The sequence below is a fragment of the Dermacentor variabilis genome, chromosome 3 (genome assembly GCF_050947875.1).
Source record: "Dermacentor variabilis isolate Ectoservices chromosome 3, ASM5094787v1, whole genome shotgun sequence".
Classification (NCBI taxonomy): Eukaryota; Metazoa; Arthropoda; class Arachnida; order Ixodida; family Ixodidae; genus Dermacentor; species Dermacentor variabilis.
Genome location: NC_134570.1, coordinates 57,274,707 through 57,290,566, shown reverse-complemented (window position 1 = coordinate 57,290,566; position 15,860 = coordinate 57,274,707). Strand labels below are relative to the sequence as shown.

The following is a 15,860-nucleotide window of genomic DNA, read 5'->3' as shown; positions in this document are numbered from 1 at the left end:
ATAGCACTGCACGCGCAATGCGGGCGGTGTGAATTCATCTCTCTCCGGCGGCAGGTTGTCATTTCGTCCACTTTAATTGTCCTGTTGCTTATTATTTCTAGATTTCAGTTAAAAACAACAGTTTATCTCCCCTGTGCTTTCCGAGGCTTCATTGTCTGCAGGGCTTCGTGCGGTTAATTACTAACGATAAATTGAGCATTTCGGTTTCGAATCTTCTCGTTCGAGTGACTATGTGACAGCTTTAGCACGTCTTTTTAGTCTCGTCCATTATTTTTGAGTCACTCTATCATTACGTTTTTTTTTCTTATTTGTTTCTTTTCTCTCTATATGATGTCGCTTGGCGACATGGGCGGTACCTTCGTTGAAGGTGCAGAGCTTGTCCTTGACCTCCAGGAAGGCCTTGTTGTTCTTCAGGAAGGGGTCCTCCAAGATGGCGTCTTCAACGAAAACAACCATGTTTTTGACCTGCCATGACAGAGAACAGAAGCACCCGAGTGGGCACAGTGAATGTAGCGTTGTCAATGACATTCCGTGCAAGCAACGTCAGTGCACAAAGGGCGCGACAAAGACATGCTGCAACGGGCGAAGGCGTATAAAAGTCACTCCTACAACCTCACTTAACGGAACCTAATCTACACGCAGTAGTCTATATCGGGCCGCTTGCGCTGCCTTCTGAACTTGCCTTTTTTCAAAGGGAGTTCGCTGACCAACAAGTAAGCCTCGATCCCAACGCTGGTTGCCTTTTGACGATTGTTTTTAAATATGACGGGCTAATACTTGCAAATAATAAAAGAGAAAATATTCCAGAACCCAAGTGTAAATTCCAATAACAACGCTGAGGAGAATTTAGCGTGTAGCTTATATATTGGGAAATTTAACTAGCAGTAAATTTGCCTAAACGACGGCGCTCGCGCGTCTCAAATGCATTGTAAATGGGGGCGGCCCGATAGAAAGCCAAAATTCGTGCTCTCGCCTGGCGTCAAATCTTCAGATTCCGATTCAGAATTTGCTTCATCTCCAACGAAATTGTTGGGGGTCACCCAGAGAAAAGCCTGTTACAAGCGACTTGAGTGTGCCCGGGGGTCCTCTACGACAGCATGAGGTTAATATATGAAAGAAATGTACGAATACGATTGTGTAACTATAAAGTGAAATACAGCCTAAGGCACAAAGCGAATTACAATACGGCCACGCAGATACAAAAAAAGAATAAAAAGAAAGACAGGGAGCAGATGTGCACAGTAAAAAGGGATGATTGTCATAACGTTGCCCGGCACTAGGCATACAATTTATGCCTCAACACATCTTCAAACTCATGTTATGTTCAAAAGAAAAAGAGGAATCTAGAAACATTCATGGGAAATCTTTGCGTTGCAGGCCGTTACCAAACACCGAGCCAAGTTCCACACGGTGACGTTGCTAGCGGCGGTCTCTCGAAACAGGGACAAAGATTGCAGTTGTACGCGCTATTCCGCTAGATTTCCCGATTCATTTTCTCGTAAATTTGGTCCAGCAGTACATCGTAATGACGGCTAACGGCGCCAATCTCGGCGGCGGTTCTGCAAGTTCGCGAGAAATGCAGCGGTTTCTCGAGAACCGGCGGTATAACAACTCTTTTTGCAACCTCACCTCGTGCGGGAGGCCGCGTGTACGTACGTGCGACAAGGACTACAAATCGATTTCCACGCGCAATAGCTCTTCCGCCGTTTAGTTTCTCTTTCTTTCTTTCTTTCTTTCTTTCTTTCTTTTGTATTTGAACATTCAAGCACGTACGATGGCGACACTATATTTGGCAACTAGAACAGTATCCGGCTTCATTGTGCTGTTGTTCAAAGAGAATATTGAGAGAATATTGAACTTGCTTGAGCAGTGCGAAGTCCTCATCTTAAAGGAGTACTGGCACAACATTTTCGACTTTGTAATTTTTGAGCCCACTCTGTTCAAATTATGTGGCGATGGCAACGCGTATCATCATCATGTTTTAATCATCATCATTTTCTGTCAGAAAAAGTCGCCCGAAAAAAAAAAAAGTTTATTCGTAGCCAGTTTAAGATGCCATCACAGGTCAGCGGACGTGTGAGCCGGCTTGCCGCGACGGTGTTCGGGCCAGCAACTTCAGTTATGAGTGGCACGCGCTTTGCTTCAGGTGGTCCCCTTGAGTGTTTCATGGCGACAGCAACTATAGGGACGCCATAGGCGCGGTCACGCCGTCGTGAACCTATTTATGAACCTCTTTGATGCCTACTTGGGTCCTGAGCACCTGAAAGGTGCGTGCCGGCCTTTCAATGAACGTCTTTGACGCCAGCCTGAGTAATCTAGGCGCGTGCCGCCGGGAATGTGCCGCTCTACAATGACGGAAAAGGCTCTTAAACGTTTTCCTTCGCTGGGCGCAATCGAAGCCATGTCACAAGTGTTCCTCAAGGTCAGCAACCGGACGCATTAGCAGGCCGCGTCACAGATGCACTGGGCACGTGCCGCTCTTAAATTCTACGAACCTCTCGACAGCTTGGGTCACTCAGTGTGTGTCACCGGGTGTGCGGCAAGCGAGCGAACAATTCTCGGCGTTCGCAGGCACCGGCGCGCCACGCTTCTGGTCTCGGAGGCCACGCGGAGACTTCTCGGCAGCACCACCAGATGTCACAGCGCGTCCAGAAAAAAAGAAAAGAAAGCTCGAGAAAGGAGCCCGGTCGCCGCATCACACGTTTCTCAGCATTCGTTCGCACCGGCGCGCCGTGCATTTCGGAGGCCACGCACAGGCTCCGCGGTGTCTCTGCCAGATGGCGCCAGGGAAGCGCGAAAGAGGAGTCCCGCTGCAGTACGCGCCTCATACATAAGCCGTTTAGACGGTGGCAATACAATTTCGTCACTGTGTTGATTCATATCTAAACGCATTACCGTGGAAAGTAAGATGGTATACTGCGAAATTTGCTTTTCTTTTCTTTTTGTATTCCGTCCCCATGAAGATACAACCGTCGCGGCTGGGATCGAACCCGTGGCCTCGAGCTCAGCAGCGCAACGCCAGCAGCGCAACTGGGAGAACCGCGGCGTGCATCATGGAAAACTGAACGTGGGCACGATATATATCGTCCGTACACTGCAGTTCACAGCTGCGCGAATACAGTGCCTGTTGTGCCTTACCCAGATGAGCCACTCGACGAGCTCGTTGAAGGGCTTGACGACGGTGGCGTCCATGGGCTTCTTGATGACGAGCACAGACAGCGGCGGCTTGTGCCACGTCAGCCGCTGGCCCGCGGGGTCCTGTATGGTCCTGGACAGCGGGGCACGGAGAACAGGGCTAATTAGGCGCCACACACCGGAGCTTCGGTTATACAGGCAATCAGCCGATGGGAAACAAGGACGGGAGTCGACAGCTGCACCGCCGACTAACTCCGTTTCGCAATCTTTTTGCACTGCAGCGAAAGCTACGGGGCACAGGAGTCAATTAGCGGAAGCCAACGTGCTCGCGACGTATCAATCCGCACCCGTTGCACGCTGCTGTCACTTTCTATAACAATAATAAAGGAATGCATTACAGGCAGTTATTTAGGACATTAGTAAACAAACAGACATTTATGAAGTGACTGAGTGCAGTAAACCAACGTATCTGCGCTACAACCGACGCCAAAGCACGGAACTATATACTATTGCGTAATACGCAGTGCACGTGAAGCATGTGGTGATGTCTTAGCAGCCCTCGTAGGACTACGTTGCATCGCACATTGATGCTGAGACAGAGTACAGTCGCTGGTGAACGAGAACGCAATTTCTGCCCTGGTTTTCGACAAGCGCCGTGTCGTCCTTACCGTGTTCGCATACCCTTCAAGGTACGCCACCTTTCAGAGGAATCTGCTTCCAAGGCTCGGCTTCCACCGCGGATGGATGATAAGCCTCTGTACTTGTAACCCAACTTATCTCACCCTAGCTCAGCTTAGCCAAACGCAACTTAACCTAAGCGGTGTCTTACATCGTTCATGAACTACATAAAATGGCTCTCTCTGCCATCGTTGTATAGCAAACTGAGTCATCTTGACGGGATGTCCAGAGTGTCGCGTAATATCTTAAGCTTTAGTTCTCTAAATCTGAAAAGCACAACACAGGGGCTTATCACAGATGTGCGGCATAGACTCGAAACTAAGTGCTAATTCACATAAAGCATGCGCATTATATAGCTGGGCTTTGTGCGTAAAATCAGTACAGTTGAAACTAGAAATCCCCGAGAAAAAGTTCTTGGAAGCAAGATCTTTGGGCTTAAAGCTTTTCTTTTCCCGGGGTACCTACTTCGAAGGGCGACTATAAGTAGTTAATGCGAGGAAGTGGGAAGGATGCTGTACGCAAGCGTTATAATGACCTACCTGTTTACTACTTCATTACAAGGAAAACTCTGGAACATCGCCAAACAAGCAAGCTGGTTTTTGCGAGTGAGCGGTTTCTTTTTTGCTGTGCGCCGTTTCCGCCTCTCTTGCTGCAGTTTGACAGAGCACGCAGGTCAGCGCTACGATAGTGCGGCATAATTGGGTTCGAAGAAGCACGGCGTTAGTTGAGCGCGAGCGTGTCTGCGGTTCTGTGTGACATCTGTCAAAACGAAACGCGTATCTCCACTGCGACTATATACGCACTTCAATATTTTAGAGTATTTTCACCTTTCATAACAGTATCCCAGTTTAAGAATAACTGGAATACCCGATAAACATAAAAACAGCTGCGCTGGTGGAGCTATCGTGTGACGATGACGTCAACTATAGACCACTCAATTATAATTGCAATTACAACGCTCTACGCGTCTGCAGGTTAAATCTGTTGGGTGCAATATTCATCAGCTCACAACGCTTTTCGTACTGCTTCCGCCAGAACAAAGACTCAACACGAAAACGTTTCCGAGGCACTGCAGCTATATAAAGCACAACAATATGGCACTAATAGCGGTGTAGCCATAAACATGCAGAGGTCAGTGGGGACGTAAGTAACCTTGCCAGAATAAATGCGATTTAGGGATAGTAAAGGAAGCTTAGTGAATCTGAGGAGGAAAATAGTAAAAGACCACAGGAGTGCTGGTAATACGAAAGAAGGAAGCAAGAAATAGAGTTTAAGGCAACGGATATTTTTCAGATTGAATGATTTGTTAAGACGAACTGTGGGTCCTAAACGTAGGAAACAGGCGCGCAGGAAAAAATAAAAGTTGACGAGCTTGGTGGCATCCGCCACAAGCCCTTTTCAACGGTTACGCTCATACTATCCATCCATCCACTGCTGCCGTCGAAGTTTCCAGGGCGTCAGCTATTACGTGAACCGCGATAAATTTACGGACGTGATGAACGTCTCTAATTGAGAACGTTAGCATAACGGCAAACGCGCTAGCGGAGAGCAGACGAGACCTGCAGCGCTGATGGCGACATCGCGTGACGGTATTTTTAACCAAAAATACGCTGAACTTTTATCGAAACGACCGACTTATGTTATTTTGCGTAGACGCATTGAGCGGCGATACAATCATCACGAAGGTAGTTGCGCATTTTCCTCCCGAAGAGGCGTACAATGCAGGAAAGTTCCTGCGCGCTGTGCACTGTGTGGTAGCGCGCTGTGACCAGCTGGTTGACCAGATGACGTCATTAGTGTTGCTGGCCTTGAACCTTTTGTCCTGTATACGGCCACGCCAGCACGTCAGCGTCGTGTTACAACTACATTTCCATACGCATTTCGCACTACTTTAGCGGAAAGCTCAGACGTTACAATTCCGCGTCACTTGTGCGATAATTCTACGGTGATCGCGATGACTAATTTAACTGCGCATACGAAATGATCCAGGAAGGATAAGGCAGCGAAGGCGTGACGAGAGCGGCCGCGTTAGCGGTGACGTCACTGTCAACTCACATGACCATGGCTGAGTTCTTGAGGATGCGACCGCATGGTCCGAACTGGTACACCGGACTTGGCGCATTCAGAGACCGGGTTCTCCTGCACAAAGAATAAAATAAAAAAAGAAATAGTTGAGAATGAGAAGCACTCTGCAAACAAAGTCTAATAATAAAAAAAAATGTACACGAAGGAACGGTACCTCATTTTCTATCTATGTCGCTAACAAGCTGTAAAAAAAAATATATAGAGTAGTCTATAGTTGCAACGGCAAACGGAAGTCCCTTCTCGCAGTAGGACAGCAAACATTACTGTCTAGAGGTAGGCCCGAACGGTAACCCCGACTTTCTGAAATAATAAATTCAGAGAAGTGAGTGAGTGATTCACTATAGAATCGCGCTCGCTGACGGCGTGGCAAGTGCGTTTAACAGCGGCACTTACCACTGCCGCTAAAGTTTTCGAGTGTGACGACCGTGAAGTCACGTGCCACGTCTCAACGGCACCTTACTACAGACATCGGTGCTCCAGCGTACACCACCCGGCAGAGGATTTCATCTGCTCTGACCAAACAGGTAAAAAAAAAGAAAAAAAAAAGGATACTGACGTTACCGAACCGACAAAAATTGCGAGTGATTGAACCACGGTAAAGAATGCGTTCTTCCCGCCAGTTTAGCACAGCAATTGAGTACTGTTTGCACCTTCAGCCAGGAGGGACGTCCAAGTACAGTGCAACCAACACGCACTGTCTGCAAATCGAGGGACTCCCTGGCGTGCTCCCACCCGTTGCCTTCCTAAAACTGAAATACCAGCAGCCGCGCTTTGCACCGGTCAAAGACGGCATCGAAATGTCAGCCTCGCTGTTCGACGCTTCGGTTCCTTCCTGTTATGCTAAATATTTGCGGTATGTGTTAGGGGAAAATAGAGCTGTGGCACGGCAGTCCGTACGAGTGCTTTGAAGTGCTTCAGGTTATATAATTGCGCTTTTTTACAGGGTAAATGACGCAATTTGCAGGTTATTTTGAAACGCCTAAGTTGGTGCTTCGGGTAAATAAATTTAAATTCACAGAACAGACGCATTTTTCCGTACGTGCTTAACGAAACGTAATACAGAAGAATCAACTTAACAAGTTAGACAGATGAAACTATACGGTTATAAATAATCTTGACTATATGACCGACGCCGTATACTGAAGGGCTACAACGAATCAACATTTGCGGTTCCTCAACGTTTTATACTGGGCACAAGGCGGACGCCTCCGTATGCCTTGGCCACATCGACATGCGACTACAGCGGCCGGTTATTGGAGCGATATCATCGCGCTGCACAGCAGACAGCAGCAAGCCAAAGATGCCGTTAGTTATACCAGATATCGTTAGATTATTTCGACACAAACCATATGTGAGGGACGGTAAATCGTCTCACACCGCACAATAGGCGGCCTTGGCGTCCGGTTTTTAACATCAGCGTTTCGACTGGTGCTTAAGGTCGGTATACATTTTCACGAGGAATCGACAACTGATCGATCGGAGATTGCCTCTTAAAAGAACGTCGCGAAGTCAACGTCGCGAATGTCGCCTACCCTGTGTAGCGCCACTTTCTCTTTTCCGACGATTCCACTGAGAGAGCGCTAGAACGGCGACAGGTTTGCCGAGACGTCCGTAAGTTTCCCATGTGGGCTCGGAACTATGTCAACGATCGGCAGCGACCACGTACGACACCTGATCGCAGCGTCTTAAATCACACTCGCGATCGGCAGGTTCCAAGGCAGGTATTGCTGCTATAAGCTAAACCAATAACGGGCAAATGCATGCGGCGAGAGAACGGGCACAAAACGACGACGTTCACCAGCACTGAGCAACGGTGTCCATGTCGTTCGGAAGGGCGAACGCTCGGACGAAGACGACGACCGCTGGCGCACCTCTGTGTCGTCTTCTTCTTGGGCGAACAACGAGGCGAGCTTCCGTTCCCAGAGAAGCATCAGATGTTACAGTCGCTGTCGCTGCTGCTGCTGCTTTTGACACCTCGGCTCAAAAGAGAACGGCGCGATTCGACGAAGGAGAAGACGACGTTTGCAACGGCGAGTTCTTGGTCTGCGGCGCACGTCGTCGTTGTCCTTCTTTCTTGGACAAGGATGTCACGTAACGGCTGGCGCCGAAGCGTCCAACGCCGCTGTATCCCGCCGCTGCCGCCGCCGCTGCGTGCATATACTGTTGTGGCGAACTGCTATACTGCTACCTCGGCTTGGAGAGTGATCCGTGCGACGCGCTCCGTGAACCCGACGGCTGTGCTCGTCGTTCGGACAGCGAGTGTGGGACGGAAACTCCAGCTGCCCTTGTACGACGCGGAGTGCGCATCGATTGTGCGGCGCCCTTGGACGCCAGCCGAATGCGTCCCTGCCCACCGTTCGATATATGCCGCCGCGTTGGGGGCTCGAAGCACGCGGCATGCGGAGGCTCCGGTTAACTTTCGCTGGCTTTTGTTGTTGCTTTTTCTCTTTTTTTTTCTTTACCGGCGCCGTTCATTTCCTGCCGAGGTTATAAAACTCTGAGCGCTCATCTGACAGAATGGAAACGCCGTAGAACGTACCAGCAATCAGTCCAGACAGAACACCTGCATTTAGAAGCATTCAGGTGTTACAGCTGTAGATCCGTTCGGAGCCCTGCCGCGGTGTGCACGGGCACCGTCACACGTGCTTTGAATGAAAAGGCGCAGAATAAGAAAGACCGCGCTTAATGATATGAACTTTTATGCGAAGCATATTACTAGAGCTCAACCCAGCTCCTCAGGCGCGGCGGTGTCGCCTTCAAGGCTGACCACGTGACACCGTGACGTCACGACAGAGGAGAAACGGGGCTCCAACTCGCGCCGTCGCTCGCGGCGTCGCGGCAGTATATAAGCAGCTGCGCTTGTTTCTAGGTGACTTTGGCTCAACTCTTGCAAGATGGGCTGGGTGGGAATCGAACCAGGTTCTCCGGAGTGTGAGACGGAGACGCTACCACTGAGCCACGAGTACGATGCTTCAAAGCGGTACAAAAGCGCCTCTAGTGAATGCGGTGTTGCCTTAGAAACAAGCTGTTTCTAAGGCTCAGGCTTGCGTCGCTTGCTCAGGCGCACATTTCGTTGCCGCGCCGAACGCTGCGTTGCTCGACGCTCACCGCGTCCAATGCGGGGCGCGTAGTCGCTGCACCGTAGCCCATTGTCTTACACCCCTTGGCGGGTCGACGGGAACGCTGTCGCGTTCCACTCTTGAAGGCGAAGCAGAGTAACGCATGAGTTGTTTCTTCGTCTAGCCGAACCAAATATAGCCAAGCAACAGCAGTTCACCAGGCTAAACAGTGGTTCAACAACTAAAATAAAGGCTAGTATGCTTCGCATCCTGGGCTTAACCTTAGCTAAGCCACAGCCATTTTTTTTTATTAAGTGGTTTCGTTGCGTTAATTACGTTACGTTAATGTCTTTGTTGTATTCATTGTTCTTTCTTGCAAAGTGTGTTTGTCACCTGTAGGAGCTTGAAGAGTAGTGCGCGCGTTTTTTTTTTTTTTTACATTTGTTTAATGAGTGGGGCGGGGGGGACGTATTGTCAGGAAGGTCGTTCTGAGGTACTACATTCCACTAGCCAGCTACATTGCGCTGGGGGAAGAGAACGAAAGAAAGAAAGAAAGAAAGAAAGAAAGAGAGAGAGAGAGAGAGAAAGAAAGAAAGAAAGAGGAGTATGATGGGCGACGACGATGGCTGACGACGATGACAGACGTAAGATGCAACTCGCAAACGGGCAAGCCTAATCAAAGCCTGTGTGTCCAGACCAGCTCTTTTTAAATGATCAAATAAGACCCGGATAGCCCGAAAACTAAACATGCGGTCGTCACGCCAACGGCCCTATATGGCGTCCTCTTGACAAAGGTTGCCTGCCAATGTCGCGCAAGATCATCAGGCAACTTGTGTCGCTCTTCCTCGTGCTGTGAGGTCAGTCACACTGGGCATGTCCTATGTATAGTCACATGCACGTGACACAACGCACTGAGTCCAGAGACTCGGCGCGTCGGATTAGGCGCACGCACACGGGCATAAACGCCAACCCCAGCTCAAGTCTGTGTGGAAGACTGGCGCAGCAGCTGCACTGAATTTTCGGTGGTAGCCTAAATGCTATCTTATAGGGTCCAACCTAGGAGCCGTCTGTGGCAATTTTCCGAATGATGCTTTTTTTTTTTTTCTTTTGGCACTATTTTGTATAAGACATGAGAGAAGGCAGCTGGCGTGTCCCCTCTTGAAAACGGAATTCCAAGCAGTGGCTCCGAGTCTTCCAGTGGCCTTCTTCGCTTCGGTATCGGTCAGTTCGGTAATACATTGAAATGCACTGTGTTGTTCGTTCTCCTCCGCTAAAGTGTGCAGCTCGGCAGTGTAAAGTAAAGCCCCCGAAAAAGAAATTTCTTTTTTTCAGGGGCGTTAGTGTAAAGAGCCAAGACTTCTGTAGAGCTTCCTTTCATTACAACTATGTGCGGCTGCAGAGTAGACTACCGGTCGCTGAATATCGTGCACACTTGAGGAGGCCAGCGCGAATTATAGAGAACCGCCCCTCTGTTTACCGCTGTTTCCGTGGACGTTGGTGTCGTCTTGTAACGCAGACGAAGTTTCGTCGAGTGGCACGATGTGATGTGCAGGCGCGACGAAGACCACAGCTGTCGCGGACGGCGACGCGGACCGGTCTGAATAAGCGTTCTCCAAGGAGACATTATTTCGCCATATATACCCAAGCGCGACATGTCTGAGGCCCGCGGTAGGTACCAAAAGCTCACCAAAGGTTATTATTAAGAAGATTTAGACTGATAGGCGGATGGAGCAGGTCCAGAAACACATTATTACTCATTTTACACAAAAGGGTGGGAAAATACGTAAGAAAATCAAGGCAGTTCCTTGGTTGTTGTTGTTGTCGTCGTCAACTGTAGCACTGCGGCACCCGTTCACCAAGGGATGGAAGTGATTTTATTACAAATTGTGCATTTTTCGAGACAATCTTAACTCTCCAATTTTTTCGATTAATGATTTAATCCCGATTAATCGGTTGATGTGGCATGAGGAAAAAAAAAACAGTAAAGCAGCTATAGTCATACTGTTGCATGCAATTCCCCGAGGCTCTGCACATGACGGTCGCCACCCTGATTGGACTAACATTCCTGACACAGCATACTGTATCATGAGCCACTTGAGCGTGAAGCTACGGGCTCATGAATTAGTGAAGCTTCATCTTGGTTTCTTTAGGGTACCAGTTAATTTTCATTCGTTTAGTCGTGTATTACGAGTGCTGTGTTGTACCAAAGACGGATGAATTTTGTCCACTTTTGTCGGTAAGTTGGTGTGAAACCATAAGATATATTGGTGTAGTGCCCGAGGTTGTCAATGAAGCACGGCAACTAACGTTACGTGTTGCAGCTAATTGTTCGTGGCACACACGAACAATTATCTGTACTGCATAGGGCTTACCACTAACCCTATACTGTGATAACTGTGGCAACTTAGAGACAATTGAGCACATATTACTAGAATGCCCCGCGTACCGCGACGAGAGACAATTTTTAGAGGAGAAAATGGACATGATTTGCCACGAACCGTTAACGTTACCGACTATCTTAGGTCCAATGCCCGGCCCTTCAAAACAGCGGCGGGTTTTGGATTTATTGTTCAAATACCTGTCAGAAATTGGTCTAACAGGAAAGCTTTAAAGATTGAACATTTCATATACAAAAGCCTAAATTTACTCGCCATGTCACCTGTAAATATTAGTATCAGGTCCACTTGCACATTTCATATTTATTTTCATTCTCTTTTTCTCCCACTCTCCTTTGGAATCTTAATCCCATTCCCCATCCCTATACAGAGCAGCATGCCTGCAGCGGTTGCATACGCGCCGGCAAACTTTAGTTTTTCTAATAAAGAGTCTCTCTCTCTCTCTCTCTCCTGCAGCTAGACTCATTTGCTTTGAGTTCACATATCTTTAACCCTTTACCTCCCGAATTGTATAGAAAGAAAAAAAATGTTTGCAAAATGCCATTTTTTTTCTAAGTGCTTGATTGCATAGGCACACTAAATATATTCCCGAAACGCACTAAAGATAATGCATTTATTTAGAGAACACCTATAACAATTTGAGAAATTCTAGAAAAAGTTGGCTTTCGCTACGCTGATTGAAGTTGGCTTTTTCATCGCCAGTAAAGTAAACAAAAATATCCGAGGACAACTAAGCACATCTTATGAGTTGCGAATGCGAAAGCGTTAATGTCCAAGTAAACGGCGCTGAGCGGTCCTGCGAATTTTGAGCTGCGATTAATGTGCCCAAGCGGCACGTGCTTCTCGAGCCAGCGAGCAGCAGCAGCTTGCGCGGCCGACGCCTGCTGCGGCTCGAGGTGGCGTTTGGGCCAGGAATCCACCAAGCTCACCGACGAGTAGGTCCGGTAGTATAGGAATGAAGGAAAAAGGGCTTATTTTACGTTGTTTACACTGGCTCCAGATACGAACGCCCACTCCACGCAGGAACATGTAAACGTCTGAGTTCACATGCAGGACAATGTCAGCCCTCCTCACTGCACCAAAAGTCTCCGCTTTGATACCGTCGTCTTCCCTAGGTGACTAGACTAGGGAATCTGATGACTAGGTCGCTGCCAATCACACACGTCGAATCGGACGCCCGCCCATGATATCGCACCATTCCGCCGAACTGCGCCTCCGATGTTGTACCTTCGTCCCCCGCATATTTGGCAAGCGCGTAGCAATCTGGGAACCCGAGGTCGAAGCCATTCCCACGGTAGCATTCGACGTTGGCCCATTTCATCATTATAGTTCAGGCTGTCGTAGAGGAGTCGCTTGTTGGCCCGTAAACCGTCGGTGTCAACGCTGCGTTGACTACTGGATAGGCGGTGATGAACGGATGGGTTTGCCTCGTGGTAGACGTCTATTAATGCCCTTGTGTCCGTGCTCGTGTAACCCGCTGCGCTATATGTGCCAATCTAGTAGAGGTCAGTGCTAAGCTGGCAACAAGCAAAAAGGCTAAACCCCATGAGGGCGATTTTGTGCGCGACGGCGAAGAGCGATCGCAATGAGCGACGAAACGGGCCGTCACGCGAACACATCGCTCCCGTTCCTGTATCCTTCTCCCGGAATGAAGCCGTATCCCTGAGACGGCTTCAAACCAACTCATATCCGAACCTCCTCCTTCTCAACAAGCTCTCCCCAACCTTATATCCCACCACCTGCCCAGGGTGCGGTGCACCACCGACGACGTTCCACGTCACGATAGAGTGCCAGAAACCACCTAAGGATATCCCACTTCTACAATCCCCCCCAACCAACATATGCGTAGTGGGAGGCGATCCTCCGTCGCTCCGAGCCTCAGGTCTGGCTGGCCCTGATACGACGAGCACGAGCGGTAGCGAGAGCCATTGGGGCCCTGGACTGAGAGCCCCAACCACATAAATCATTCCACTTAATAATAAAGTTTCTTCTCTCTCTCTCTCCCGTTCCTGTCGCTCGATCGCTCGGTTCTGGAAATCTAGAATTCGTCGTTCGTCGCGCGGAAGTGCCACGAGCGACTAGCCAATAGCGCGAAGCCGGAACTGGATGTTACATGAGCCAAGCACTACCGATTGTCGCACGCTACGAGCCAACGGCCAAAATCTGATACGTGCAGGAATATGAACCTATACTGCAAGACCTTCGGGGAGTATTTCATGGTGCACTTTGCAGGTAAAGCACGTCAACAAATTCATAAAGCACGCGTCACGCCAGTTTCGGCGCGAATTTGCTGCCCTCACACCGGCAACACCGGGGAGGGATATCGCTCGATGTCGTACCGCTCGCGTGGGGTTCGCGACTTGTACAGGCGACGTGTACAAGTCGCAGCAGCCATCTCCACCGCGTCGCTTGTCGCCGTCGCGCGCACGCAAGATCTCTCGCACGGGGTTTATGTGCTAAAACACTTGCCCACGTCACTTGGCGCGAAAGTGTCTAAAAAAAATTTGTATTCAGAGACTTTAATCGAAAGGTACATAATCCCGGTGAACGCGTGTCCTCCAAATGAGAAGTATAGCACGAATGACGCGGCAGTATGTATATATATATATATATATACGCAGGAAAGAGACGACGAACTTTTTGGGAGACTTCTTTTTCTTACTTAACTTAACGCCGACTGTACTCTGACGAAGGCTGGTCCACCAGCCGAAAACGTTAAGTAAGAAAAAGAAGTCTCCCAAAAAGTTCGTCGTCTCTTTCCTGCGTATTTTACGTCGGGTCCTGCGTGCTGAACTTTGAAGAAAACCCCTATATATATATATATATATATATTTGTGTGTGTGTGTACAGCAGGAAAACGGCTGGGTACTGGCGCCTCGTAGCGGTCGGTCCCAGCTTCGCGTGAAACAGCCGGATGACGGGATCGGCACGTCTCTGGCGGTCGCCGGTCGGCCGTTCAACGCACGTGCCGGGCCGCCTTCCTTCCACCCGCAAGCGGCGGTGCTTGCAGGGGCAGGGCGCGCCGACGTCGTGGCCCGTTGCGATACTTCGCATAAAGGAAAAGGGGGGGGGGGGGGTGAGAGGTATATTACAGCTGACCGGGTTTTGCTCGGCTTCTGTGCGGCTGGTGACGGCCACGAATGCGGCTCAAGGCCTCCCTGCTTCGCCCAGCTCGTTCTCCGTATTCGTCGTCTGGCAGGGAGGGGGGATAATGGGAACGGCTCGTTAAAGAGCGGAGCGTTAACACAGCCGTCGGGGGTTCCTTAATTGCGTGTCGGTGCCGACCGCGAAACTCCCTCGCTGATCGGAAAAGTGTCGCGCTAATTGGACCCAAATGGAGCGGTCTCTTTGCGCGAATCGTAGCGACACCTCGCGCGGTGAGCATCTGTGTGCGAATTCGCTCTGCCACGCGCAACGTGTGTGGCTGCTTTAAACGCGGAAAGCCTATAAACTAAATAATGAGAAAGTGGCTAGCATAAATTTGCATATAGAGAGCGCGGCTGGTTTAAGATCACTCACTCATCGGCCACGTGGCATCGAAAGAGGCGAGACCCATATTGGCAAGAAGGCGCAATCAGAATTGATCCTCGTAAGTGGCAGGGAAGAACGAGGTCGCGCAGGCTGGGGAGACTTACCGAGAGAGTATCTGCAAGACAAGCGCCAAGAGGCCCAATGAAGGAGTGGGCGAGTATACACTGGACCGGCTGTGTTTGATAACGCACGTGATCTGGAGTTTTTTTTCACGAGAGCTCGCGTCGCCGCTGTTGTAGTGAAAAAAAAAATGCTTTGTAAATGCATCAGAGTTCTATGCTGCACAGGCACATTCCATTTGTGCTCATGGCGCCCAGCGAGGTGCGTTGAATTTTCTCCGGGCGAGTGAGTAGAGGGCGATGCAAGCGAATTCCACTAAATAAGGGTGCAATGTGCCGCGCTATTTTAACTAGATTGTTTCTTTTTTTTTTTTTTTGGTTGTTGTTTAACAGTTCGAACATGTGCCCCGCTTTTCTGGCGAGTTCATTGTCGGCCCGAGGCCAGCAGCTGCCTGTGCAAAGGGCTTTGCTCAAGCATCCGGGAAATGGCCGTCTAAGTGGGAATATTATACAGGAAATTAAAAAAAATAATAAACGTATATCTCAGGGTCACGGCTGACAAAAACAGATCTCAAAATTTTTTTACTCACCGTGATAAGAGATTCGCTGAAACTGCGCACGGTTTCTTGTCGGCATGACTAGTAAACCAAAGTACGTGGCAGCTGGCAAGCTTCGTCATCTTTTAATCTTGGAATCTATATGAAAGAAGACGTCAGAGCCATTCCAGAATAAGGCCCCTGTGTCGTCACGTGGCATGTCACATGGTCACTCCCGAGATTTAGCCGGTTAGCAGGGACTTTCCTCTCTCTTACCCGAAGAAGCAACATGCGTACACCTGCCAGCTACCGTGCGCCGTATAGCGTTTCCCAAAGAAATTACTAGAGACGGCTCTAGCACTAGTGTCTACTCCGGCTTCA

At 49.4% G+C, this 15,860-nt stretch overlaps 1 protein-coding gene across 5 annotated transcripts in view; it reads right to left on the bottom strand.

Moving 5' to 3' along the window:
- LOC142575692 (NAD kinase-like) overlaps nucleotides 1-15,860 on the bottom strand; it is a 160,073-nt gene that overhangs the window by 9,922 nt on the left and 134,291 nt on the right. For 3 of the 5 annotated variants that reach the window (XM_075685250.1, XM_075685251.1, XM_075685246.1), the window contains exons 2-4: nucleotides 5,869-5,952; nucleotides 3,139-3,268; nucleotides 357-465 (exon numbers count right to left, since the gene is read on the bottom strand). In XM_075685250.1, coding sequence (XP_075541365.1) covers nucleotides 357-465; nucleotides 3,139-3,268; nucleotides 5,869-5,876 — 247 coding nt within the window. In that variant the 5' untranslated portion in view covers nucleotides 5,877-5,952. Of the gene's footprint in view, nucleotides 1-356; nucleotides 466-3,138; nucleotides 3,269-5,868; nucleotides 5,953-7,430; nucleotides 7,538-7,696; nucleotides 8,187-15,860 lie in introns of those variants that run through there. The other 2 variants (XM_075685249.1, XM_075685248.1) reach the window with 2 other exon arrangements.